Source organism: Myodes glareolus, chromosome 11 (assembly GCF_982192425.1).
Source record: "Myodes glareolus chromosome 11, mMyoGla1.1, whole genome shotgun sequence".
Lineage (NCBI taxonomy): Eukaryota > Metazoa > Chordata > Mammalia > Rodentia > Cricetidae > Myodes > Myodes glareolus.
This window is the reverse complement of record NC_142036.1, coordinates 78310242-78336883: the sequence shown is the minus strand read 5'-3', so window position 1 is coordinate 78336883 and position 26642 is coordinate 78310242. Positions and strand designations below refer to the sequence as shown.

The 26642-nt window shown below is 41.2% G+C and overlaps 1 protein-coding gene across 37 annotated transcripts in view; it reads left to right on the top strand.

The window, feature by feature from the left end:
• The window catches only part of Nrcam (neuronal cell adhesion molecule), a 255166-nt gene that overhangs the window by 168675 nt on the left and 59849 nt on the right, over positions 1-26642 (top strand). For 27 of the 37 annotated variants that reach the window (XM_085697700.2, XM_048415523.3, XM_048415520.3 and 24 more), the window contains 5 exons: positions 18292-18389; positions 19003-19204; positions 21315-21332; positions 23727-23832; positions 25728-25924. In XM_085697700.2, coding sequence (XP_085553826.2) covers positions 19099-19204; positions 21315-21332; positions 23727-23832; positions 25728-25924 — 427 coding nt within the window. In that variant the 5' untranslated portion in view covers positions 18292-18389; positions 19003-19098. The remainder of the gene's footprint in view (positions 1-18291; positions 18390-19002; positions 19205-21314; positions 21333-23726; positions 23833-25727; positions 25925-26642) is intronic. The other 10 variants (XM_048415552.3, XM_085697705.2, XM_085697702.2 and 7 more) reach the window with 2 other exon arrangements.

Below are 26642 nucleotides of genomic sequence, written 5' to 3'. Positions count from 1 at the left end.
CTTTCCTCTATGTGGTACATCTAATAAGGATGGAGCAAAGCCCTTTGTTGAAGACATGGAGGCAGGCAAAGGCAAGACAATATATCTAGACATATCAGTAAGACATAGGGCTACAGATTCAGACATAAAACCCACAGGCAGCAGGCCAGAAACCATACGTTACACAGAGATGGGAGACGCTTGTGGAGAAAGTAGAGAATTCAAATTCAGGCTCCCTCTTGGTTAAACAAAGGGAAATGCTTTGATTTCTTTCCTTAAGGTGATACCAATGTATATTGGTGACTCTGGGATTTTCACTAATATACTTAAGTCCATGTAGCTACAAGGTTGTGATTTTATTAGGACAATTATTTCAAGTAAATATAGAATGATTCTGATTGTTGAATAGATCCAATGCCATTTAGGTCCTTGTGCATTTCCTGTGAGTCCTAACTGTACTTTTTACTAAACCAAGAAAAAGTGTAATTTAGCTTGTAAATAATCCAATCACAATTAGTAATGGAATAATATAATACTATATAAGAAAGAGAAAAGAGGGTTATAAGCTGTGAATTTTCATAGGCACTGTGATTAGTGTATTAGTAATGCAATAGCATCCCTTAAAAATAGTAAACAGTACAAAGTGGAAATGCTAAGTAAATGTGGGAAGATCTGGTTTATCCTAAGGTAAATAAAATTCAGGAGCATTTCAGACTGCTGGGGTATCATGGGGCTCGGCCCAGGTCACCTTCAGCGGTTCGACATGTGTCTCTTACTGCTGGCGTCCACCCAACGTGGAAATGAGCTTTGATGATTTTGTCGTTCAGTAGGTCTGTGAGCCAAGCTCTGTGGAGTGGGTCAGACAGATGACTTCTAGCTTCCTAAGTGGTTTTTATGTGATAGTTGTGCTTGAGACAGGAGTCAGAGCTGGAGAGAAGCACCACATGATTTGATGCAATTACACAGCCTCGTTCATGGCTGACTGGGAAAAGCCAGCACCTGCCAGATGGTGTTGGCAGGAAGTAGATGGGTCCCGTTTCCACACTGCCTGATGAAGAAGCTCAGAGTGGGGCAGTCCACTACACCAGGCTCTTCTGTCACTTGGCACCTGTTAGTGAAAAGGCCAGTGTGTGTAGTTGGTGGCCAAGGATTCCTCTCATTCCAACTTTTGGAGTTAGTGATATTTTTGTTCTCATGCTGGGGAAGAAAAATATTTACGGCTGTAGTAATCAAGAATTGTTGACTCTTCACAGAGAATCAAGGGCTTTGAACAACAGTACTGGTTTAATTCTTGCTTTGTAATCTGGGTTGAGTAAACTTAGCCTGCCTTTGACCCCTCTGAAGCTACTTCTTCATATATACACCTTTATAGTCTTGTTTTAGAAAACTCAAGTATGATTAGGGATGTAAGACATGCTCAGAGGATCTCTGCTTCTTTCCTGTTCCTTCTTTTGTCTGGGAAATAAGAGATCAATCACTGTAGTTGAGGAGGCTTTGACTATGGATGACAAGTTCAGTCATGGGCAGAACATAATATGGGCTATAATTTAATTACAGGATAAACTTTGCTAATATAATCCATTACTACCACCCATTGATCTTAACATAGAGTTTCCTTAGGAGTGCGCCACAGACCGAGCTTCATTCACCCATAGTTTGGAAACAGGAGTTCAGGGAGAGAAATGGGAAGCAGAGAAGTGAAACAGAGGATGAAGGAGAGCCAACAAAAGGATGCATTTGCTCTTTGAGCCCTAGGGACCAGTGAGAGGTTCGCAATGCTCTTAGAACTGTCTGCCAAGGGATGAAGTAGGGATGTAGCTATCTCCCAGTCCCAAAGCACTAACTCAGCTGCACTACTAGATTATGCTTGTTTAAGTGCTGATTACATTCTAAGGGTTGAGGACATAGTTCAGTTGATAGACCTGACATATCCAAGGCCTCAGGTTCAGTCTCTAACACCAGAGTAAAAATATGTTCATCAGGATTCTAGTACCATGACACTGAATAAAAGGAGTTCATTATGAGGAAAAAGGTGAGGCTATTGTCCGGGCTTTTGAATATCTATGCAAAGATATTCAAACTTTTGAGGAGATAAGACCTTTCTGCTATGGTTCAAATCAGAGGAGTAATAAGAGAGATTTGAAAGTGGTTTATTGAAAGTTATTGAGACTCAAAAGAGAGCATGTGGGGAGTCATTGAGAGCTGGTTTGGTCCTCAGACAAAATTATATAGTAGATCAAATTATTTCCAGTCCTTCTCCAATCACATGTTCTCCTTAACATCGCCATACTTACTTCTTTATCACAACCACCCTTTGGAAACCTAGCACCTTTTTGGGCAGGTGATATGTCTCTATGCTATCAACCATTGGTTTTAACTAATACCTACTGTGTATATAAAATCTTTCCAGATTTAAACATGAGAGTATTACAAATATCTGGTTCTCAGATATCCAAGCCCTGTCCATGTTGGCTAGACAATTTACAAAGTCATTTTATTTATCTTGTGTCACTGCTGCAGACGTGGTAGGACCTGGAGGAATGGAGATCATAAATGAGGCAGACTAAGGTCTCATGCAATAGCCAACTTCATTCAGAGCATCAGTCCATTTATACCCTGAGGATTAAGAGAAATCACATGGGCAAAGGTCTCATGAGTTCCAGTTGTATACAATCACAAGAACAAGCTGCAGTGGCCGAAACATGCCTTTCCATAGAGACATATAGGAGATAGTTTAAACACTTGATTGGATACCATCAACAAGCAACGAGTAACCTAAAGTAAACTCACTCCTATCTGCTATACCTGGGAGGAACATGAAATCACATTCCACGAGCAATTCTGTGTTTTTGAATAAACTGAGGTTACAAAGTTCTTTTCTTGTTTTCTTGGAGTGTTCTCACAAGCACTCAGAATCCTCATCACAGCACTCCATTCCTGGACCATGTTCTGGCAATCTTGGCTTGTGCCTCTTCTATGTACTACTTCACTGTCTTGGCCTTCGTGCTTCTTAGTCAGTGCTGTGTGGGCTCCACCAAACTTTCTACAAGTCCAATTTGCCTCTCCCACCCAGGAAAGCCTCTGTATTGGCACTTCCAAAGAATCCACTAGTGCCCTGAAATGCACAATCCGGAGGGGCAATGGGGTGAAAATGTGACCAGGAAGAGCCAGGGATAAACTTTGGACTTCATACCAGTACAGGCAAGAGTACGCTGAGGATTTTTCTAAAGGAGAACATAGTTTTAGAACAAGGGAAATTAGTTGAAAGGACTAATAATACAAAATAAATGGTATTTTTTTTAAAAAAAAACAGATCTAACCTAGAAAGAGAAGGATGGGAAGATGAGAGATGCCAGTGGGGTGCAGAGCAGGGCAGGGTTGCAGAGGGTAGAGGGGTATGGTGCCTGGAGTAAAGGGGATGATTGAGAGAAGGTACGGAAAGCAAGGGTATTGGCATATGTCTGTTGCCATCTCATTTTGGACTGCTCAGAACATTTTGTAGTCTGGAGTTAATGGTGCTCACTGAGGAAGTAACTTGGCAAACTTCTCATCTCAGAGTAGAGACAATGTACCTCCTTCCCCATCTGATGAAGACCCAGGCACCTACTCTCAATAGAAAATAGATTCCTCTGAAACTGCTTTTTATACTTTTTCTAATCTCTGCTTCTAATGGCTTTCTTTTTCCTCAATGAGACAGAAGTAAGCAGGGTCTGCTTTTGATGGTATTTATAATCTTTAGACCCCGAGATGATCTGAAGACAAGGAGAAGACATGGTATATAAAGAAGAAAGAGAAAAATGAACCCATCTGAGACACTTAGGACACACATCATTTCAGCCCAACTTCTGCTTACCATGCTTGGGCCTCTGAATAACTGCAAAGAAACATGAAACCAAACCAAATCATGCTATGTAGTGGTGAAACCTAATATATCATGACAATCATTTTGAGAAAAGCTGAAAATAGTCATGGATTCCTATTAAGGAGACTACTTGCAGATGACTATAGAAACTCTTTTATAAACATGACAAATGCAACTTCTCTTTAGGAGAGTTATTTATTTTCATCGGAATAGTTCCTGTCTCTAGTCCTCCTCTTAAAGTCTCTGCCAGTGAACCATGTAGGCGCACACACTAACATATTACCTGCTTTTCCCTTCAATGGGGCCAAGTTTCCTCTGTCTAGACATATGTTAACTTATGTTGATACAAAGCTGAGTGTTTAGCACGAAAGCATTTGCTAAGGGACATAGGCATACACAAGTGTCCTCTTGGTGGAAACATGCAGGGTGTTGAAGCTACCCATTTGAGCTGTCGCAACTTTATTGAGGCATGGTTTATACACCTCAGGTTTTTGTTTGTGTAAACTGTAGTTTGGTGGGTTTCCATACAGTTGTGCAGATATTAGCATCATTTGGGTACAGAATGCAACTCTTGGCTGAGAAGGTTGCTCCTGACTGGTCATGGCCTGTCCTCCGTTTTATTCTTGCTCCAGGAAGCCATTATTCATTATGTATTCATTATTCTCAAAGCCTTGTGTAAGAGAGTCATGGGTCCTTTGTGTTGGACTTCTTTTAGATATCTGCGTGGTCTTTGCCCATGGAGTGTGCCATGCATGTATCGGGAGCTCATTCTTCCTTAAGCTGAGCAGTATTCCACTAGGGGAGTATACTTCATTTTGTTTAACAGTTGATGGATGGTTGAATACTTTTCTAATTTTTGATCACTACCAATAATTTGATGTACGTATCCCTATACATTTTGTGTGGCTATATGTTTTCATGTTTTTTAAAAAATTACTTATTTGTGTCTTATGTATGAGTGTTTTGCCTGCATATAAGTATATGTACCACATACAGGCCAGGTGTCTGTGGAGGCCAAAAGAGGGTGTCAGATTCCCTGGGACTAAGTTACAAAAGGTTGTGAGGCACCACGTAGGTGCAGGGAACTGAATCCAGGTCCTCTGCAAACTCAACCAGGGCTCTTTAGGGTGAGCCGACTCTCCAGATCCCATTTTCACAATTTTAGGTAATATTCCTGGGACTGGAATGTCTAGGTTAGGTGGAACATAAATCTTAGACGTTTTGGAAAATTTCAGGCTATCTTTTTTTTTATTCCTGTAAGAATGTGTGAGGATTCCAGCTTCCTAAGATTTTCCCTGACCCTAAACATCGTCAGTTGTGTAGTCATATGGCTGTTCATATGTACTGTTAGCACATTATGCTATTAATTTACATTTCCTCAATGATAAGTGATGCTGAATATGCCTTTCATGTGCTATTAGACATGTGTTCATCTTTTACAGAGAAATGTCAAATTACTCCAACATCCCTTGCCCTGTATTTCCCAATTTTTAGTTGTAAATGTCTTACCATATGTCATAAATATGTTACTAGTATATATGTGACTTGTAAATATTCTTCCTCTTGGACTATGATAATATCTTTACATTTCCTTAATGATGTCTTTTGAGGATTTGATTTTTTAAATTTTAGTGGCATTCCAATGATAATTTTGTTTTCCAAATGTATGATCGCTAAGAAATTTACCTAATCAGAGTGGCAGAGCTGTTTCTTATATTTTATGTCAAGGATAAAATAATTATTGTGCGTTATTCGTTAAAGTAACGCCTCAACAGGGGAACTGGCAGTCTCTGTTAGCTTATGGGTACATGGCTATGGTAAAGATTGACGATTCAAAGCTGGTTATAATCCTGTGATTTTAAATCTTTGTGACTGGACCCCAGAAACCCGATGTCAGCACTGCTGCTGAGCACCTAAAAATCATTCCCTCCCCTCCATTTGCCATCAGCCCCCTGTCAGCCCCCCCTAGCCTGGGGCAGTCATTGATTTGTACAGAATTGATTCCCAGATGAGCAAGCTCAATTTCATTGAGCCCTCAAAAATTTCTTGCCTAGCCCACCCTGCATGCTCCTTTCAAAAGCAAAGCTCTTACCTCACCATGCTAAGCTTGGTGCTTTGAAATTCATCTAATACCATAATTAAATCAAAACTCATTAATCCAGCAATTTAGTTCCCTCACAGCAAGGCACCATTCAACATCACTTGCCTGTTTCTCCACCTTCTTCTGCCATTTGCGTCTGAATACTTGTTGGAGGCAGACCGTGGGCTTCTGTGGAAACCTTGGCTATTCATAGTGACCCGCCTCCTTGCTAGGGCAGTCTTGTTACTGTTTCAGGCTCTCCAAGTCCACCTTTCTTAAGCAGAACTGGACCCCAGCTTCGTGCTCCTGTAATACTGAGCTCCTTCTGCAAGGGGTCACTCAGTACACCAGTTCGCACTATGCCTCCTTCTCAAACAGCTGGATCCCTCCTGCCAAGCCCAGAACAGAATATTTTGGAGGTATGGTTTGTGGCAAATGAACCCAGGAATCCTGCCATCAGAAACTTGATGGGTATGGATTGCAGGTTGTTAATAAAACATTTCACAAAGAACTCTGACTACACTTCGATGTTGTTATGATGCTGCGGTGCTCTGTGCATAACCATCTTAGAAATGTCGCATCTGTCCCATAGTCTCTGCTCCTCTGCCTCTGTGTGTAGATGCGCTTTTCCCCCAGGTTTAGACACTTGCTCTCCAGTTAAAATTTTTCTCCCTAACGGAGGCCTTACCTTCTCTGATGAGGTAGGGTAGGTGGCGGAGGGGAGATAGGAGTGTGAGAGAAGGGGAAGGAGGGGGAACTGGGGCTAGTGTGTAAAATTAAAAAAAAAATTAAACAAAAAGGCATTCTATCAACCATTGTAGAGGTTAATACTAGTTATGATGTCCCATTGAAAACAGGTCACAAAAATGCATAGAGAGTAACTTGTTCCCATTCAAAGCCAGGCTCTTAATACAAAACTTCATCTTTCAAGCATGATTATTTGTATTACTCCTTGTTTGTCTGTCTGATATCTTATATCTAATTTTAAGTTCTATACATAAGAACTAGGATTTATTGAATTAGTTAAATATGTAGATAAACTGGGAACCTATGTATCCTGTTCATATAAGCATTTTTGATACAAATCAGAAACTTCCACTGAAATTCTGTATAGTATTAACCGATCTGCTGGGACTGTCCCTACAATATATTATGCTTTCTAATAGGACAAAAAGTTGCTTCTCTTGAGGCTTATGAGGAGAGTTAGAGACCATTAATTAATTCCTAAATTAGCATTGGCTGAGAATACTTTCTTAATGTTCTCAATGGAGACAGAAATCTAATTTTGAAAGCCTTCCTCAGCCAGACAAACCAATTAGATGAGTTAAGATTCTGCATCATCCTAGAGAGGCATGACATGGGGTACTTTTCATCCCGAGCCCACTGATAGGTAAGGACAGGACTGCAGTTCTCCTGAGAAGTTACTAGACCAGATGTCCCGTGAAAACTGCGTGCAGCTCTCTGCAGTTTTACGGATGTTTCCAGCTTCTGTTTTCCCTGTTTCTTGGTTTCAAACCTCATTCTTGGTCTTGCTGCTCCCTATAGGAATTCCATTCTTTATCGAGCCTTCAAATTTTCAGATGCAGTGGAATGCTCTTCTGGGAGTTGGGGTTGCTTTCACTTCCAGGTGTGGCCTTTCTTTCTGGCTCCACTGCACACAAATCCAATGAGCAGTGTGCAGATACAGAAACTAGTGCCTTTGTTGAGAGCCCCAGACCCACCTCCCTATTTCAGAACTTGGCCTGGACTGGTGTATCCTAGTCTCTGCACTTCTCCCTTTGTGGGGAGCCTGACATATGCCCGATACCCATTTCTCCATCCCTTCTGTGCCCAGATGCAATAAGCATTTGTCTCAAGGAATATGACATTCAACTTAGTTTTCTCTGTTTCTGGTCTTGTGGGGGTTTTGTTTGTTTTGTCTTTTGATTTTGTATTTGTTTTCTCCATCTCCTATGGCATCTCAGTGGCTGTTACTCTTAGAGCTGGTTCCTTTGGCTGTGCTTACACGGTAACCACTTAGACTCCCATTGTTAGGAACCGGAGAACAAGGGGAGACCTTAGCATTATCCCATCCTGAAGCCCCATCCTGAAGCCCTTCTCAAAGGTCTTCTAAGCAAATATTTTCACTGAAACCTTTGGATACCACTTGAGTATGCATAAAAAAATATTTTAGTAATTTTGAATTTTCAATTTAGTTTTTTATGTATATTTCCACAACTTCTAAGCGAAAAGAGTAAAAACAATAGTATAACTTGAAACGTATTACATCTGAAACGTGAGCTTTGCTTTTATCTTCCTATCTGCTCTTTTCTTCTCATTCTCCCTTCTCCCCTACCTCCGGAAGGATAAATATACTTAATTTTAGGATATCAGTGCTCATTATACCCACAAACGTTATTATTATATAAACTTTCAAACTGGAGACACCCAGGGAGTCAGTAGGCTTAATGTTGTCCATCAACTTGGATGCAACCATAAAGCTCTTCTGTCTTGAGTCTTTCATTGGAGAGTGGGACCAGGAGCATTCTCTTCCAGGTGCTAATTCTTTCCTTGTTCTCTGAATGTCACTTCTCTTTTACAATGGAATACACTTTCTATGAAGCCTGTGTAGATGGTCTCAGGAAGAGGGGTTTCTGGGAGATCAGCCTTACAGCACAGACAACAGACTATTCCAAAGCTCAGTCAAATGTTGGAATGATTAACTCTCATATTACAGAAGATATAGTTTCCAACATGTATGCTTTTATATGCTCATGTTCTACAGAGAACATGGCCTCCTAATATTGAATTTCCTGGAAACTGAATTGTACCTAAATGTTCAGGGTACAGATTCTCTTTGGAGGGATAAATTTGATAAATTTCCTTGCAAGCAAATGATTACTCATTGATTTGCTTTTAAAAATATATGTATATTCTGATTTTCACATGGCCTGATTGAAGAAAACGAAATGTACCAGGAGTTAAATATTTCATGTATTGCTTCTCTGTCCTAGTGATAAGTCCTTTGTAGTACTCAAGACATATTACCTAGAAACAGAGATTTGTCCTTTATGTGGAATAGTCTCTGGTTGCAATGAGCAGCTCCCAGATCCGGGGTTTATGTTAATACAATTTCCCGACACTGATAACAAGTGGAAAATGCAATTCTTCATGTCTTGTCAGTCTTCATTCCTTTTAGAATTTTCATGGTTCTGTTGTGATTCTGCACGGCTTGGATATGTTGGTGCGATTTATCTTCAAATGTTGCTGAGAGAATTACAAAAGCCTGTGGTGTGGTAAGAATGATATCTGTTGGATTTTGGTAAATCTGGGGCTTCACCTCCATGTTGAAGAAAAGGCCAAATTATAGGGGGAAAGAATTCAGAAATTCAGCTTGGACGGAGACAGAGGAGGTGTCTTGAGGCCGCCAGCACCCACTCATGAGTCAGCCTGGGTCACTCAAATTTTCTGCTCCCTGACTCTGAGACACTGAGACAGAGCGACAAGATGATAGTCCGTCAGAATATTACGTCTAAGATTCTTTCTTAAAGCAATTCTGGTTGACAGGAAATAGAACCTGCTCTCTGTGACAGAAATGATAGTGCCTACTAATTTCCCCTCATGTCCCCGGATGTTTTCCTGGCTCTCTAAGCTTGGAGTCGCTGACATATGACTATATCTGGTCAATCAAAGGCAGCCAAAATACATCACACACACACACACACACACGCACGCACACGCACGCACACGCACACACACGCACACACACACGCACACACAAACACACACACACAAGCACATACACACACACGCGAACACACACGCACACAAACACACGCACACACACGCACGCACACGCACGCACACGCACGCACACACACGAGAGAGAGAGAGAGAGAGGAGGGGCATGTGCATGTGTGAACGTCTGTTGCTTCTGAGTAGAGGAAGGGTAAGACTTGGGCACGCTGGAGGTCACTGTTGAGATGGCTGGAGCAAAGGACCCCATGTATTCACTGGACTGTATTACAAGAGTTTTCTCTAGCCCGTGTTCAACAGTTCTTAGTTTTTATTAGTCAAGACCTGAAAAGTCGTAAGTGAATATTAGCCTTTTTACATATATGGTAATATAGGAAGTCTGTTAAATATGTCAAGGACATATTCACGAGGACAAAAAAGGAAGACAAAAGAGAGTACAAATTAAAATTATAATTATTAGCTGGTGAGATGCATTTTGAGATGTTGAACTGAGTACCACATCCTTGTCTTAAACTGCCCATTTTATTCCAGCAAGAGTCACAGGCCTATCTTAGAAATGTGACTTTTTTAAAAAATTTTTTTCCAAGAGACCATCTTGGCAAATCCTACAAAATGCTGTTTATATTATTGAGCAGCTGTCATTTTGCCACATGTTATTTGCTTGACTAAACGATAAGGTATGACTCAATAATAATGCTAATGTCAGCGTTTTTGTTAAGCTTTTGATTAGCTACATCTGACCCTTACACCTTTTCAGTGATAGACACAAACATTGCAGTTGACAGGAAGGTAAGCAGGGTCACAGGGTGTTTCGGTCACCACAAATGTTGCTAAACACCTCAGTCTCAGCACTGGTATAGTATTCAGAAGTAAGTTGCATTTTTTTTTTACTTCGCTATTAGAGCAGGTTCCTAATTTCCATTAAAAAAATGGATCTTTGCCTCTTTTGTGTTATATAAAGGAAATCAGTTGACAAATGGATGCTGTGGTGAAGGAACAGGCCTGTTTCGATGGTCAGCCATTTTCCTTTCCTCCACACCCACTTCTTCTGCTACCATTGGTGAAAGAATGAGACTGCTAGGGCCTGGCTGAGCACCATGAGGGTGCTGATGTGGTTGCTGGAGACAGGAAAACAGGAAGAGGGCTCAGCAGCGCTGAAGTCCCTCACCCTGTTTTATAGTCTTGCTTTTGTTTTTCTACATTAGGAATAAATTGATGTAATGCCCTTAGGCATAATCTACAATCACTTTAGTATAAAGAAACCTATAGTAAACTGTCATTATAAACTGTCTTTTGCTTATTGGGGAGTATAGATTGTGTGAGAAACACAACCCTAGTATGTACCTTTTGGATGCACTATATATGTCTATAGGACAATAGCTTCTAAAAATCTAAAACCATAGGTCACGTTCAAGGGGAACATTTGTTGGAAGACAGTTTGCTCACTTTGAATTCCTGGGTTTACAGCTATAGTCTTAGAAAGACACCAGTGCGTTTGGCTTGTCGGTCCCCCTTTTGTGCTTGGGTTGGTACCTTTCTGGTTGCAAGAAATCTCAGCTTGTCTTCATCCATTGCTGGCGATATCTGTGGCTGCATAACAGACCACTTCACAATCCATTTCCTGCGATTCGAAGAGTTGGCAGGGGTTGTATGTGGTTTAACAGATTGCTGGCTCTTTTGCTTTCAGCTGGGGCCAGAAAGCTTCCAATGATTATTTTTTCCTTCTAAGATCTCTTTCCGTGGGCTATCCATCATCATTAATTTAGCTTATATTTCCCAGAGACAACAGGTTCAACACACTCCTGCTTGTAGGATACTTGGCAGAATTTCAATGCCAAGCGTATCATATGGCCAAACCCAGAGCTACTGCAAGAGGGGACTGGAAGGCATACTTCCTGGGGGCCATCAATATAACCTTCTATCTACTTTTCATGTTTGTTGTAAAATGCAGGGATGGAGCAGAGAAGGCATCTTAACCACAGGAGATTTCTGCCAAACTTCCAGAGAGCTAGAACATTGTTGGGAATACCAGGATATTTGGCCTGGTTATTGCAGCCATGTAAGGGTGGCAGGTGCTTATCATCAACCAAATGTTCTGTCAGTGCCATGCTCACAAACAATCTCTTTCTGCTCCTGCAGATCTTGACCGACCCTACCTTCATTCCACTTTTAATACCTCATCTGTCCTCTGCTTACGTATGGCTGCTCATGCTGCTGTGTTTGACCTTCGACCTTTGATCTTGCTCCAAGCTACTGTCCCACTCTCTCTTCCTGTCTCATCCTCACCCTTCCTCCAGAAAGGCATTGTTAGCATTTAGTTGGTCACTCTTAATTCCCTTCCAAGTCACCAGTCATCTCACAGCCTTTGTACGGCCTGCCTGCCTTTGTTCAGACACCCACTCTGATTCTTTTAGCCTGGGTCAGGCTTGGGTGGCAGAGTGGGAGGGTCCCTTATAGGAGACTAAGTGTCAGACCTTGAGAATGGAGCAGTCTCCTCCCTTCGGTTTGGCTGCTCTGCCTGGATTTGAGGTGGGATAAGGAGGGTAAGCCTTTTATTTTTCCCAAGAACAACTTCTTTTTCTCTCCTCCTCCAACGACCTTTACTACCACAGTCAACATTCTCACCCAGAAGGAACCTGATCAGTGCCTGTTGGAGACCTGGCTAGACAAGTGTGGAACAGGTGTGCTCCTCGCTCTGGTTGCCACTGGCTGGCACATGTAGACACTCTATTAACCCTGTCTTGTGCTTTGTACTGAATCTCTCATACACAGCATGGGCTCCTAGTATCTTATTTGTTTTTCTGTCATTGTTGTGTTAAGTGAAATAGTCGATGTCTATATGATATCATGTATGATAAATAACTAGATTTTAACAAAAGACTGGTTGTTTTGATTATCTGACTTCATGTCTTAAAAGTGTTATCTAATTTTCTAAATCTAAAACATTTTAAGATATTGTTTTTTTTCCCATTGAGATATGAAATAACTTTTAAAGTCTCAGTGAAACTTGGTACTAATAACTACTTCCTGATGGCAAAACTGAACTGATTGCTCACTGTTTTGTCTAACTTAGTTGATGTTTTTTTCCCTTATGATGGTTATACAGAGAACTGTGTTTTTGTTATTGTTGCTGTTTTGGAGTCAGGGTCTTGCTTTGTCATCAATGCTGGTCTTGAACTCTCAAATCTCTCTGCCTTTACCTACTTGTGTGTAAAGTCAACCTTTAAAAATGCCTCGTCTCTGTTATCTTACCTTGTCATTCTTTTAAAAAGGCTGTCGTGTGGTATAATTTTAGGGATCCCTTTTCATGTGTGAAGCAGTGCAGAGAGACCCTTGTCAGAGCACTGTGAACAGCCATGGGACAATTCTCGTCCATAGACTCCATCAGCCCTCTATAGAGATGGACAAGGACTAAACTTAGAACTGTGGTTGCTTTTGGGGCTGCTTGCGGAGTAATTGGATGAGGAAGGAGCAGAGAAGCTGGATTCTTTCAGGATGCGGCAAATGCAGGGAAATGATAGAAGCAGCTGAACCTGTGAGAAGAACCGGCTGTGTAGGTCTGGTCCTTCATCTGTCATTGTCTGTGTGTCCTCAGCAGGTGACTACCAGCCTACATTGTGGAGTCCCTATGAGGGAGTTGGATGCTAGAATTTTTATTTATTTATTTTATTACATTTATTGTGTTGGGGGGAGAGGTTGTGCATGCAGTGGCTCATGTGTGAAAGTCAAGAGGACAACTTGTGGGAGTCTGCTATTTCCTTCTACCATGTGAGTTTCAGGAATTAAACCCTGGTTGTCAGGATCAGCAGCAAGCACTGAGCCACTGAGCCATCTTGTCCTCGGCCCTTGCACTTTGGGAATTGTTCGGCAGACAGGATATCCTCATGTAGGGAGGAACCTATGTAGGATTCCTGTACAGGATGGCACTTAATAATACAGTTTCAACTGTCAATTGACATAGCCTCAAGTCATCTCAGGCCGTCTGTATTGTGGAATCTGATGGCTTGTTGCCATGTTTGTAAGGGATCATCTCGATTGCTGATTAGTGTGGGAGAGTCTAACACTCAGTGGGTGGTACGGTCCCTAGGCGGCTGGGTCTGGACTGTGTATGATAGTTAACTGAGCATGAACCAGGGAACGGAGGAAAGAATGGGTCGCCACTCTGCTTTCATCTTTGGCCCCAGCTTCTGTGTTCCTACATAGACTTGCTGCCTCGACTTCCCTTAATGATGGGTTGTGATTTGGAAGAATAAGCTAAACAAAGCCTTTTCTTCTGTGAGATGGATTTTGACCAGAGGATTTTATCATTGCAACAGATAACAAGCTAGTACAGTAGCCGTCACGATTAGGATTTTTCTTCCCTCATCTGTTAAATGGATATATTTGTATTGCTTTTCCATTTTCTGTCATTTTACAATGTGCCCCAGAAGATGATCAGTTACAGTGCTTAGAGGGGTGTGGGGTCTGAGCTTTTACTAAGATACACTGTCACCTGTTGTGCTGGCGAGTCTTATGTCAACTTGACATACAAACTGGAGTTTTCTAAATGGACAGAACCGTAACTGAGAAAGTGCCTCCAGAAGATCCATCTGTAAGGCAATTTCTTAACTAGTTACTGGTGGAGGAGAGCCCGTTATGGGTGATCCAATCCCTGAGTGAGTGGTCCTGGGTTCTATTAGAAATCAGGCTGAGGAAACCATGAGGAGCAAGCCAGTAAGCAGCACCCCTCCAAGGCCTCTGCATCAGATCCTGCCTCCAGGTTCTTGCCCTGCTTGAGTTCTCGTCCTGATTTTTAATCATGAACTGTGCTATGGAAGTATAAGCCAAATAAACTGTTTCCTTCCCAACTTGCTTTTTGGCCATGGTGTTTTGTCATAGCACCGGAAGCCCTAACTAAAACACCTGTCATTGTTTATCTGTCCTTAGATACTGTTTCATCTTAGTTACCAGTTCTTTGTAGAATCCCTAACTAAGGATCAGGGCTACCTAAGTCATTGTTTATCTGTCCTTAGATACTGTTTCATCTTAGTTACCAATTCTTTGTAGAATCCCTACTGAACTATTCCTTTGACTGAGGGAAATGTGAAACATGCCCTTTAAGGCCTCATACAGCTTGCCATGCTTTTTTTTAGAGATCCTTAAAGTCTCTGTCGTCCACACCTTAGCTCCATGTGACTTGTGGTTGTCCTGATGTAAATGTGACTTCGTGCAGGATTTATGTCTTCTTTTCTCCCTGGCCTCAGATACAAGTCTGTGGCTGACAAGCACAGGAGCAGCTAGGGGTAGCATTCGTGTGCTTAGCCCCTACTGTAAAAATATTACAATGTAAGAGTGACCATCCCCGAGTTGGAAACTGGAGAAGAGTCAGGATAAAGGCCCATCCAGTAGTTGGGCAGCCAGAAAGGCCAGCTGCTGATGCACCATCCGTGGCGGTAGTGTGTCATGGGAGCCCGGGCATATGACTATTTGTTCACTGGTTTGAACAGCAGAGATCAGCTGTGTGCACTCAACACTGACGCCCGCCCCCGCGCTGGATACGGAAAAGCATGAACAGTGCAGAGAAAATGGCAAACGATGCTCAGCCTCCCTGTCCTGCTGGAGAGCTGACTTTTAAAACCTAAAATAGCTGCAGTTCTCATTTGAGAGAAAAACAAGATTTTACTTTTCTTCTAAAAACAAAGACATCTTATTTAAGTCATAGGACAGCTACTTTTCTTGGACTTTACATAATTTTTTTTTTGCCAAAACTTAAGATTATTCTTTAAAACTATATAGTAAATCATACTTTATTATTTACTATGAAGTTGAGGCAAAAGTAAAGGAAGCTTGAATTACATTTCTTCTATGGTGGAGAAAAGGATACTGAAGATGTTTTTGCTATTGTTTTGTATTGTTTTCCATTTTACAGATTCTATACATAATGTGAAATACACTGTCAGTGTAACTAAGAATTATAAACTAAAGGGCATCACTGCTTCTCTTACTGCTGATCATTTGACAGCATAGATGATTTTAATTATCAAGCTGACATATCGAAGCTGACACTAATCTTTTCCAAGGCTCTTACATTGTCCAATAGTAAATACTTTTTCCAATATTTCAAGCTACCATGCTCCTTAACCTAGACTGGGGTGTTATCTCACATTGAGATTTTATTCCTTTTAATCTCATTACGAAGAATCTCCTTTGGTCTGTGGTTCTTGCTGTCGAATAGCCATCCCCTCCCAAGGTGAACACAAGGCAGGTAGCTCCTGGTGGGGTATTGACAGGAACACTGAGGATGCGAGCAGGAGCTGCCCTTCCTGCAGCATTCCTTTCCCTGAGAGAAAGCTTAGTTTTCTGTCGCTGTCTTTGATTTTCAGTTTGATTGAGTGCTGGAGACTTAACGCTGCCCTCGAGTGCCTGGCATGTCACCTGTGAGGGCATTTGAAGGAGGAGTGGGTGATTTTTCTCGGGTAGGAGTCAGGGATGGGCTGAACCATCGCTTTGTCCTGCCCTAAGAGCATATGCACTGGAGAGGATCTTGTGGCTAATGGTGCAGTTAACTTCCAGTCTTTGAGGAGAGACCATTTTTTCCAGTATGATCGTTCCTAATTTCCCAATAGTGTGAAGACTTATTTGCTCATGCCTCTTTCAGTAAGTACTCTCTCGGTCTTTCTAAAGCTTGAATTTTTTCTTTATCATATGCACTGTCATTTTATATGTGACTTATTAATTTCATGTATACATTGAAAGGATAAAGCTAGCTAAATGATGCTTTATCTTATATGAAGCTTGCTTGTCTCGTCGTTTTCTCTCAGCGGGGGAGAAAGTGAACACTTAAGACATCAGGCAAAGTATGTAATGTGTGAGGAACTTAGAAACTGTGTGTGCATAGCTGCTTAAGATCCTACAGGCATTGTGGTATATATTGTATAGATTTGGGGAAGTGTTTGGGTTTTCTAGCACCTTTTTAGAGAACTGAGTGCTTAAACCTAATAAACTTAATTTGTACGCTTCATAAACCAGGCAGGCAATAGTGTGGTAGTGTGTGCTCCAGAGCTGAGCTTTGCTGGGTTCCTCAGCACGCGCTGTTTGTAGAGCTGCTGGCTTTAGTGCACGTTGCGCCCTTTATTATCACTTTCCCTGACGCTTTTGCTGAATTAGAAGTAGCACTAAAGCAGTCAGATCTGAGGCGACCTAGGAAATGGGACTGTGTGGTGGCCGTGTGCTGTGTGCACACAAATGGAAGCTGCTTTAAATTCGGGTCAGAAATTCTTGAACAAGCGGCTCTTCCTGCTTCTCAATGCTACCTAGAGATGAATATTTATTATGGAATAAAAGACAAACTTTCTGCATCTTAAACCACATAGTATGAATGTTGGTGCCACAAGGTAATAATGTTATGAGCAGAATGTCTAAGGTTAGCTGTTTTTAATTTGTATCTGTTCTGCCAAATCTAAATCAGAATTCTCTCGCTAGCCAAACACACATTATCCACATTGTTCCATTTTTTTCCATATGTCTGTGCTTTATCCCGTGTGCTGAGTCAATATTACAACTGATTTATCTATGATGATTAGATTCTGGTCTGTAAACTGCATGTTATAGGATAAAAATAGCTCGGGTTATACCACAGTCAAGCTGTATGAATACAATCAATTCAATGATCTCAGGGATTCATTTTGGTTTGTTCTTTTCTTTCACCCCTTCATTTTGTTATCACGAATATTTATTTGCTTCCTTCCATGCTCCAAGCAGGCTACTGAGATATAGTGGGGGAGTAGTGGAGAGTCAGTCTCCAGCCTGCAGAAGTCTGGTAGAAAAGATGAATATAGTGAAAATACACGACGACTTAAATAATAAAAGTTCCACACATAATTCGCTAATAAAGCCTGTAGTAGCCACCTTAGGTTATAATGGTATTGCTCCCTTTTACCCACCATGGGTGCCTTTGCTTCCTGAGAAGACACATTCAAGCTCTCTTCCCAGGTGGAAAAAAGATCTTTCTCTATGGCTGAACTCAGGTTTTCACTGTGGCATCTGACAGCAGAGTAAGACAAGAGAAACACAGCCCACAAAGCCTATTTATTTATTATTTATTTATGGTTTCATTTGTTTTGAGACAAAGGTATCACTTGTAGCTCCAAGATGAACTTGGAACTACTATGTAGCTCAAGATGGCCTTGAACTCCCATCAATCCTTCTGTGTCAGCCTCCCAGGTGCTGAGATCATGTTACATACAAACATGCATGCTTGTATATATGCATGCGTATATACATGAACAGTGTGTATAGCATGAGAAATTTCAGGAACTCAGAGGTGATGCTAGGATGTTTTTTAGTCTGGATGATCAGCTGACCTTTCTTGAAAAGAACCTCCTAACTGATTTGTGAAAAGCAAATAGGACTTTGATAAGCAAGTAGGGTAGATAAGGCTTTCTGAATAAAGGGATAAAAATAAGACAAGAGGTGGGGAATTTCAAGGCACATTGAAGGACTAACAAAGAAAAACAGAAAGAAATCATCTAGAAAATAGTTACAAGGGAGTGGAAGGAAGCTGGTGGAATCAATCAGTCCAGACTATTGAGGGACTTTAAACACCTGTTAAAGGATAGAGTGAACTAAAATGGCGACCGCTAATATTTCACCACAGAAGACCTTTGAGGAAATAACTGATCAACACTTTTGAGGAGAGCGAGCAGAGGACAGCCTGGAACCCAGAGTTCAGCTGGCTCTGACGTTGCAGTATAGGTAAGAAATGGAGATGACCCGAATGTCAGTCTTTATCTGTTCCCTCCGTGTTTAGAGTTCGGAAGAGACTTGTGGTCCTGCCCAGAACTCTCCCAGCGAGCATCTTCAGAATGAAGAAGCCATAGGACTTCCCTCTGAAGTCTCAGGGCGCTCACTTTTCAACTGGCTTCACAGCCAAGGTTTCCTGAGTTATTAAGAAAGACATGGGCCAAGTGATCGTGGCACATGCCTTTAATCCCAGCACTCAGGAGGCAGAGACAGGCAGATGTCTGTGAGTTCGAGGCCAGCCTGGTCTACAGAGTGAGTTCCAGGTTAGACTCCAAAGAAGACCTTCAGGGAGCATGAACACTCTTAACACTTTAAAAATGGAAAAATCATAATAATAGGAAAGGTGCAGATTTTGCTTGACATCACCACAAATATTTCTGAACTGATTTTAGATTTATGAATAAATGATTATTCCAGTCTCGGAGTTAAATATTTAAAACTTAATTCCCTTTTAGAATCTATGTATAATGGAGAGCTGATTTTTTTTTCTGAGCTGCTCCTTTTCACTCTTTGCTTCCGACTTCTAATGCATCATAATTACTGTTCTTATCCCGCCCTTATTCAGTTCCCTGCATGAGAAATTATTTGAGCGTTGCCCGCAACTCTTCTGTGAGAGAAGCAAAGGAAATTCCGTGTGTGGATCTCAGCAGGAGAAGAGCTGATGCAGCTTCAAATAATGCCGAAAAAGAAGCACCTCTCTGCAGGCAGAGTGTCCCTGATTCTCCTCCTGTGCCAGATGATTAGTGCCCTGGATGTGCCCCTTGATCGTGAGTATTAGCAGTTCACATCTCTCGGGCCAGGAGACACGCCTTCCCGGGATCTACCACCACCCTGAACTGTGTTGATGGGAGCACTGAAAAGCTAATCAAAATTAATTTGGCTTTCACCTTCAGCACCTGGTGTTTATGAAGACACTGTAGAGAAGGCCATGGAAATGGCTGGACAAGGTGTTCTCTCTTTTTCATCATCTCTCTTTGCCTCAGGTGTCTTTTTGTCCAGTGGCGGGAGTGGTCTGAGGAGGGGCTGGCGCAATGGCCCTGATCCTCCCAGTGGGCAGCCCCCTGTGGAAGGACCGGGTGAACCACTTTACAAGAAGAGCCTCACTTCTTGTCTCCCTTCATTGCTGAGGCATCTCTGAAAAAAAGAAAAAGAAAACAAGAACACAAAGGATGGTATCGCCAACCCTCTGCTCCTTTGTGTCCCCAGATCACCCATACTTCTTACCTTGTATCTTTTAATCCTGACAGACAACCTTATTTCACTTTCTCATTTTGTGCACTCAGTGTGAATTTAATTATAGGAATAGTATGTTATTCTCAAGCCCAGTGAATAGTCTTCTTTGGCTTAAACTATGTGGTCACAGACCAAGGTGCAAAATTTTGGATACCGAGGCCAGACCTGAACACTCCCTGAAAGGAAGCAACAAACAGGGCTACTGCGTCTCTCTCCTTTATTTCCCCAAAAGTAAAACGTGCACCACAGCCTTCCTGGCCCGAGTGGTTTGTTTGTCGACAATGAAGACAACAGTGGGTTCCAGCTGGATATATTCCTGCCGCGGGAAGCAGAATTTCAAATCTGAGCAATTACTGTACTTCACAATTGATTTGCCCTTTATCCCCAGTCTACATGACCTCTTTAAAGCCATCAGCTTCCTGAGTAGAACATCTGTTTGGCAAGCTTTCTAAGGCGCAAGACAGACAGCTGTTTCCCGGGCGATGCAATCGCTGGGGTCTCCTTTTCCACTGTAGAAACTGCAACTGGCCCCTGGTGATGAGGCAGGGTTTCTGGCACACCCTGCTCACTGCCTGGGCCGTGTCCCTCCACACTAAAGTCCAACAGAATGCCGCATTTTCGTTTTAAGAGTTATTCATCCAGTGACCTTAATTTAAAATATGTGCATGTACATTTAATTGAAATGCACGTTTGCCTGAGCCTATCGGAGCAGGAATATTTAAGTAAGCATTTGCTCTAATAGGTGCGCTGGAAAGAGGGAAAGGCAGTGAGGGAAATGCTTTTGTTCTCTCTTGTGTTAAATATATTCTTCCTTAATCTGACCGCTCAATCTAACTATCAGGGGAAACAGGCACCTAGGGCTAACTCAATTATGGCAGCTAATGGAGAAGAGGCACAAGCGTGATGAAAATAAAGTCACGGGTAGCCTAGGCTCTCCTGCATTAACCTTTGCAAGTAGTAGTGACAGGCAGCCCTGCAGAATGATTGGAAATGCATGTAAACCTGTCCCTGTTCCACACACCCTTTCTTCAGTACACACAAACATCCTACATCCTCAATCTGGGTGACCGAGAATGCCGAAGCAGAGATATGCTAATGACATAAAGCCATCTTGGAGAGTAACCATAGAAATGTACGAACCGGAAATCAGTGTTGGATTTGACTTGGACGGAGAGTGGTAGCAATCGCTCATTGTTCGGCATCATTATCATATGCGTCCTGGTGTCTGGGATAATAAGATCAGGCCCTACACCGAAAGTGACAAGTCGGATTAATTGTAGATTTCATCTGTTTTTCAAATTGACCATAATTATCAGTGCAGCACAATGTGCACGGGATGGAATTAGCTATGCCTACTCCTGGAAGTGCCCGCCCCCCACACTTTTTTCCCTACAGCATTGCCTTTGTTCTTCCATATGCTGATGTGAGAAGCTGCGGCAGGGGCAGACAAAACTGTGGGTGCCCGCTTCTTTCTCTTGTAATGTCACAACTGCAACTTTTACAGTACGGTTTTTTATTCTAGGTCAAGCCAAGTAGACAAGATGCCCTTTTTATCTTTAGGGTGCTAACATTCTCATCACTAACATCTGATTTTCTTTAATCTTCTCTGCCCACTCACCTGCTGATACTGATGGGGAAAAAAAGCAAAGCTTCTTGACGACTGTAAGTGTATTTCCACAAATTACTAGGCGGTGTGAAGATGTGGCTGTGTCCTTGTTTCTTGACTTAAGAGTGTGACTCAAGCAAACAACACCATGCTTTGTGATGAGTGTCTTTCTAAGCATGTTGTTCACTGTAGCCAAATCCCTCCTTTGAATGCTAAGGTACAAACATACTGTATAACCTGCATGAATAACGGAGATTCTGATGCTACCTTTGCCAACCTGCTCTTCACTAATATACTAGCTGTATCTGCATCTGATGTAACTCAATGAGAGAATTCAAAACTTTGTAGGGAGGTTCGTTCGTTGTGTTTTTTTTTTTTCTTTTACAAATGTCAGCTGGAACAGACACACATCTTTTGCAGAGTTTTGGAAGTGGGTGGTGTACGGAAGCCTCTCTCAAGTTCCTCTTCTATGACTTTAGCTCTCAGAACTGGGTAGAACTAGATGCTATAAGTAGTAAAACTCTGCATATTAGAAGATTGCTTTGACATACACAGAAGGCAGAACACTTCAGCTAATTGTTCAACGGAGGCTCCCTAGGAGGAAAAAGTTCTGGTGCATCTGACAGCTGGGTAGCCTTTATCGTCTATGGAAGAGATGGTCCCTTCTCAGATATTCTCCTTTGATGTTGAATTAAACAGAGAAATCTTGGTAAGTCACTTATTACTACAAAGCATTTGTTAATTGCCATGTGACCTCAGCACCGTGCAGAAGCTATACGTCCAGATGGCAAACTCCTGGCACAGCTGCAGGCACAGGAGGGGAAGCCCTGCATTTGCAACTAAATTTGCATGTCTGACACTCTCGGACCCCACCTCATTCCCCCGCAAGAAGAACTGAACTGAATGACTCCGAAGAATCCCTTCTATCAATGTCTTTGTTCACCGTTTTGGTGGTGTAGCACCTCAAGAATTCCTTTCATTATCCCAAACGCTGTACTCCCCAAATCTGAGGTTGATCACTCCAAAATGAAGCTGGCGAAAATCGGAATCCCAAAGCAAAACTGAACAGCCCTAGCATTGGTATCTATGAAAACTTTTACACAAAGTTTTACACAAAGTGTCACTAATCCTCCCAGTTGCAGCTGGAAGCCAGCTCAAATTTTGAACCTCCCTCCCCTCTGAGGGCTTACAGGAGTTGAGCCTTAAGTCTCCCAGCTAATGAAAAACAGAGATTCACCAACCTTCAGACAGAACTGCTGACTAGCATTGGAAGTTGACAAGATAAAGGCAGGAGGGTCCAAAGGGCCTGATGCGGGGGAAAGCAAGCTGGAGCAGGACTGCTTCGTCACACAGTCCCAAAGATGCCCCTCACTTTGCAGCACATGCCAGGCTTCTCAGCCCTAGCGTGTTAGCACTGGGGCTGGTAAGACATCCTTGGCCTCTACCTACTACAGGTAGCCATTCTACCCCAGCCCTAGTTGTGGCAATGGGAGCTTTCTCCAGATGGTCAAAGGTCCCTCCCTGGAAGAGCAAGGGCAAATTGCTCCTGTTGCAAACTACAACTCTGTGAATAGCTTCTGCTAAAGATGTGCTTAGCACAAGCAGAAACTAGGTGAGAATCAGTATCTGCTTGGTGCCGTCCTGGTCAAGCCAGAGGTTGAAGTCTTGGTCTCTCTAGTGCCTTCCCATTCTAACAAGAATCATGATCTCAAGAGACGAAAGACACTGTGGTGGTCTTAGAGAAATTTGGATAATGCTCAAGGTCTCTAGACTCGCTTTCCTTAGATTGAATTGCTCCGAGTCAAAACAGTTACCTTCAAAGGTTCACAGTAAAGGTAATAATTGAGAGAGCACAATAGAAACATCGTCTCCTAAAAAGGAGAATTTCAATCCCATCAATTGCTGAAATAAGAGTGTTTTGTCTTCATCCCTAATTCATCTACCTCTTAGCTCTGATAAGGCATGCCAAGGCTCTAGTTTAACAGTATTTTAAATATGAGCATGTCAAAAGTATGTTTCCCTGAGAGATATTAATTTACATAATTAGCATATTAATGAGCTCTATGTCAGCGACTGTATTCTAAGAGTCAAATCTACCTCATAACTTATATTGGAGCAGAAGAACCATGAATTTCTCATTGTTACATCAGAAAAACAGTGTTTGAATATCAGATTTGGACTAGTAATCATTTTCTCAGACTTTTGGTATGGGAAAATGGAATTTGCAAGTGTGTGTGAGATGTTGCCAAAGGGAAGTTGTGTCCTGACTTCCCGACTTTAGATGAGTTTTAGTTGAAAACTTAATGAGGATTTACTGCTACCACAGAAGTTACTAGGAGTATTTGTGGCACATTTGGTCTAAGGCAAGTGATTTTAACATGGAAAAAGTGGCTGCTATCATGATAGTAAATCGTTTATTTCTTTACATTATTTCTTCTTTTACAATTAAGTGGTACAACCTCCAACCATCACTCAACAGTCACCGAAGGACTACATTATTGACCCTCGGGAGAACATTGTAATCCAGTGTGAGGCTAAAGGGAAACCTCCTCCAAGGTAAGCATGCTTCCTGCTTTGGATAGCATTTAAAATAGTGGACAATCTCTGTGACTATAGAAATGTTTGGAATTTCGATAAAATAGGGATGATTCTGCGGAGTGAAGTCTTTTTTAGTTGCATATTTCTCAATATGACCGACAGCATACTCCTCTGTTTTTCTAACAAACTCCTGGCTCATTCCAGCCCTTTAAAGGTGTTTAATGTCTCTTCTTAGGTCTTGCATCTCTCTAAAGTTCCAGTTATAGGTTCATTGTCTCATCTCTCAAATTAATTCCAGCTCATTTGCTAAAGTCCAGATTTTTGCACTTTCCTATTCATGCTTTTCTGTAAAATGCTCATAAGTATTAAGGCGATAAAGACCCTCTAATCTTGGTTCTGACAACAGTGGTTTATGATAAGGGAAAACATTTTATCTGGGCTTCTTATAGATTGAAAAGACAGAGAACAGTTTGAGTTGATGACTTCTACGAACTCTCTCTACTGGCCATGGAATAGTCCTACACTGTTCGTTGTACTTATCAGGACTCTTCATAATTCAGTCTAAACAAAGTATAATAAAGATGGGGAGCTGAGGGGAATCTGCTGGACTGTCATCCAAAGCCCTCTAGAATGTCACACAACAGTTCAGTAGTATGGAGAATTCTATAGCGCTTGATAATTAAAATATAAGATGTTAAATAACTATTACTTTGAAACTGTTAAATCTTATGACTGTTAAATTGTAGCTAGGTACACTAATTTAAAAATAAGGAGGATACGTGTTTTAGGTATTTTATTTGCACATCTATATAAGCTTATTAAACTAGAACCTGAGGGGGACCAAAAGTTGCCTGGTTCTAGATACCTATGCATGGCAACATTTCCATCAATGCTCTACTCCGAAACATTAGCCCCGACATACTGCTGAAAACCATTTTCAAACAGGCCTCCATGTGCCCTTCACTTTCACTCTTAGTTAAGACCATACAAGTACGGCAGAACTTCTTGTCAGTGGTTAGTGCTGATGGCTTTTTGCTGTGAGAATGACCCTGTGTACTGTGGGATGCTCCCAGTATCTTTGCCCTCTGCCCACGAGATGCCTGTAGCCTATACCACTGCTACTGCCTGCCCTAGCTTTAGCAAGCATAAGTAGTAAGACAAGAAATTCAAGTTGGAAAACATAGGGAAGTTAGACATGTATGTCGCCACCATCTTGCCGTCACCGAGGTATGACTAATTAGGAAGTATTTAATCACATGAGCACCGTGACGTCTATAGGAGGGCATCTTTTATAGAACTAAACTGAGAAAAATAAATTTGGGTTGGCAATTTGGCATATCTTCTAAAAATTTGTATAATTATTTCTAGAATTAAAAATTCTAAAAATACACCTTAAGTAGAATTGCCACTTTTAATAACTAAAACATTTAATAATAACTCTCTTCTCAGTCTCCAGTTTGTACTTGGGTAACTTGAAACTGATCAGATCAATTTCCCACTCAAAGATAATACAGTACTTATGGAAGCCTTTCTTGTTCTATTTCAGCCTAGAATACATTTTTATAGACAGCTCAACTGTGCATGAACAATGGAGTTTACAATAAAAATGTTAATAAAGTTCAGAGACTATACCTTAAAGAACTGTTTTTTAATACTTTTTAAGATAAATGGCAGGCAATTTGTATTAAATTTGAATTGATTTTAAAAGATTTATATGCCCCAAAATGTAAAAACATCACATTTTTTTTCAGTGTTGTGATTTAATTTAATATTTTTAGCAAGGGGGCCTTTTACTACATATCAAAATCTACCAATTATCTTTGGAACCCCATAAAGCACAAGGTTTTTTTAAGGTGACTATAACCCTATTTTTCTAGACCATTAATGAGCTTAACCCTTGATGTGTTGGGCAGCTTCTCCTGGACTCGCAATGGAACTCATTTTGACATCGACAAAGACCCTCTGGTCACCATGAAGCCTGGCTCAGGCACACTCATCATCAACATCATCACTGAAGGGAAAGCAGAGACCTATGAAGGCGTCTACCAGTGCACAGCAAGGAACGAGCGTGGTGCTGCCGTCTCTAATAACATTGTCGTCCGCCCATCCAGTAAGGGAGATTTGTTCCCAGACATGACCTCTAAACAATAGTGACCGTTTGCAGTGTGGTTATTTTGAAAACATTTAGAAGTACATACCTTTTCAAATTATGGGTAAAGAAATTGCAATTCATCATGAGACTTTCCATTAATAGAAATAACTTCTAGTCGGTATTTTTCTTTCCTTGTGTGTATGTATATAAAACCAGCTTAGCCTGAAATTGATATCAATATATGATATATATTCTCTTACAAATCTTATAAGTGAGTATACATATATAATACTGTATGAAGTTCAGATGTGTATATTTTTACTTATTTATCAAATATGCTGACATTTATGTTTTTCCCATTCTCTGTGGAGAACATGCCTGTATCAAAGCCAATGTCTTATTGGTGTAAATTATTAGATAATGGATTAGTGGCTTGAATAACACTATCAATGATAATAATTGTCATTATATGTTAACATATATTTTATATATAAATATATACATAATTATGTTATTATATGTTATTGTGTTAACATATAATAATAATAGAGGAAGTTTTTTCTCCTATTATAGTTTGCTTTTTGCAAAAAATCTCTAACACCTTATTTAAAGTAGTTTTATTATTCAATATATGTAAATTCTAAGTTACTGTTTTCCAAAAACTTTGGGTGCCTTTCTTTGTATTGTTGTCTTCCTTTTATTTTCTCATGAAGCCATAACTCAGAAAGTTTTTGGT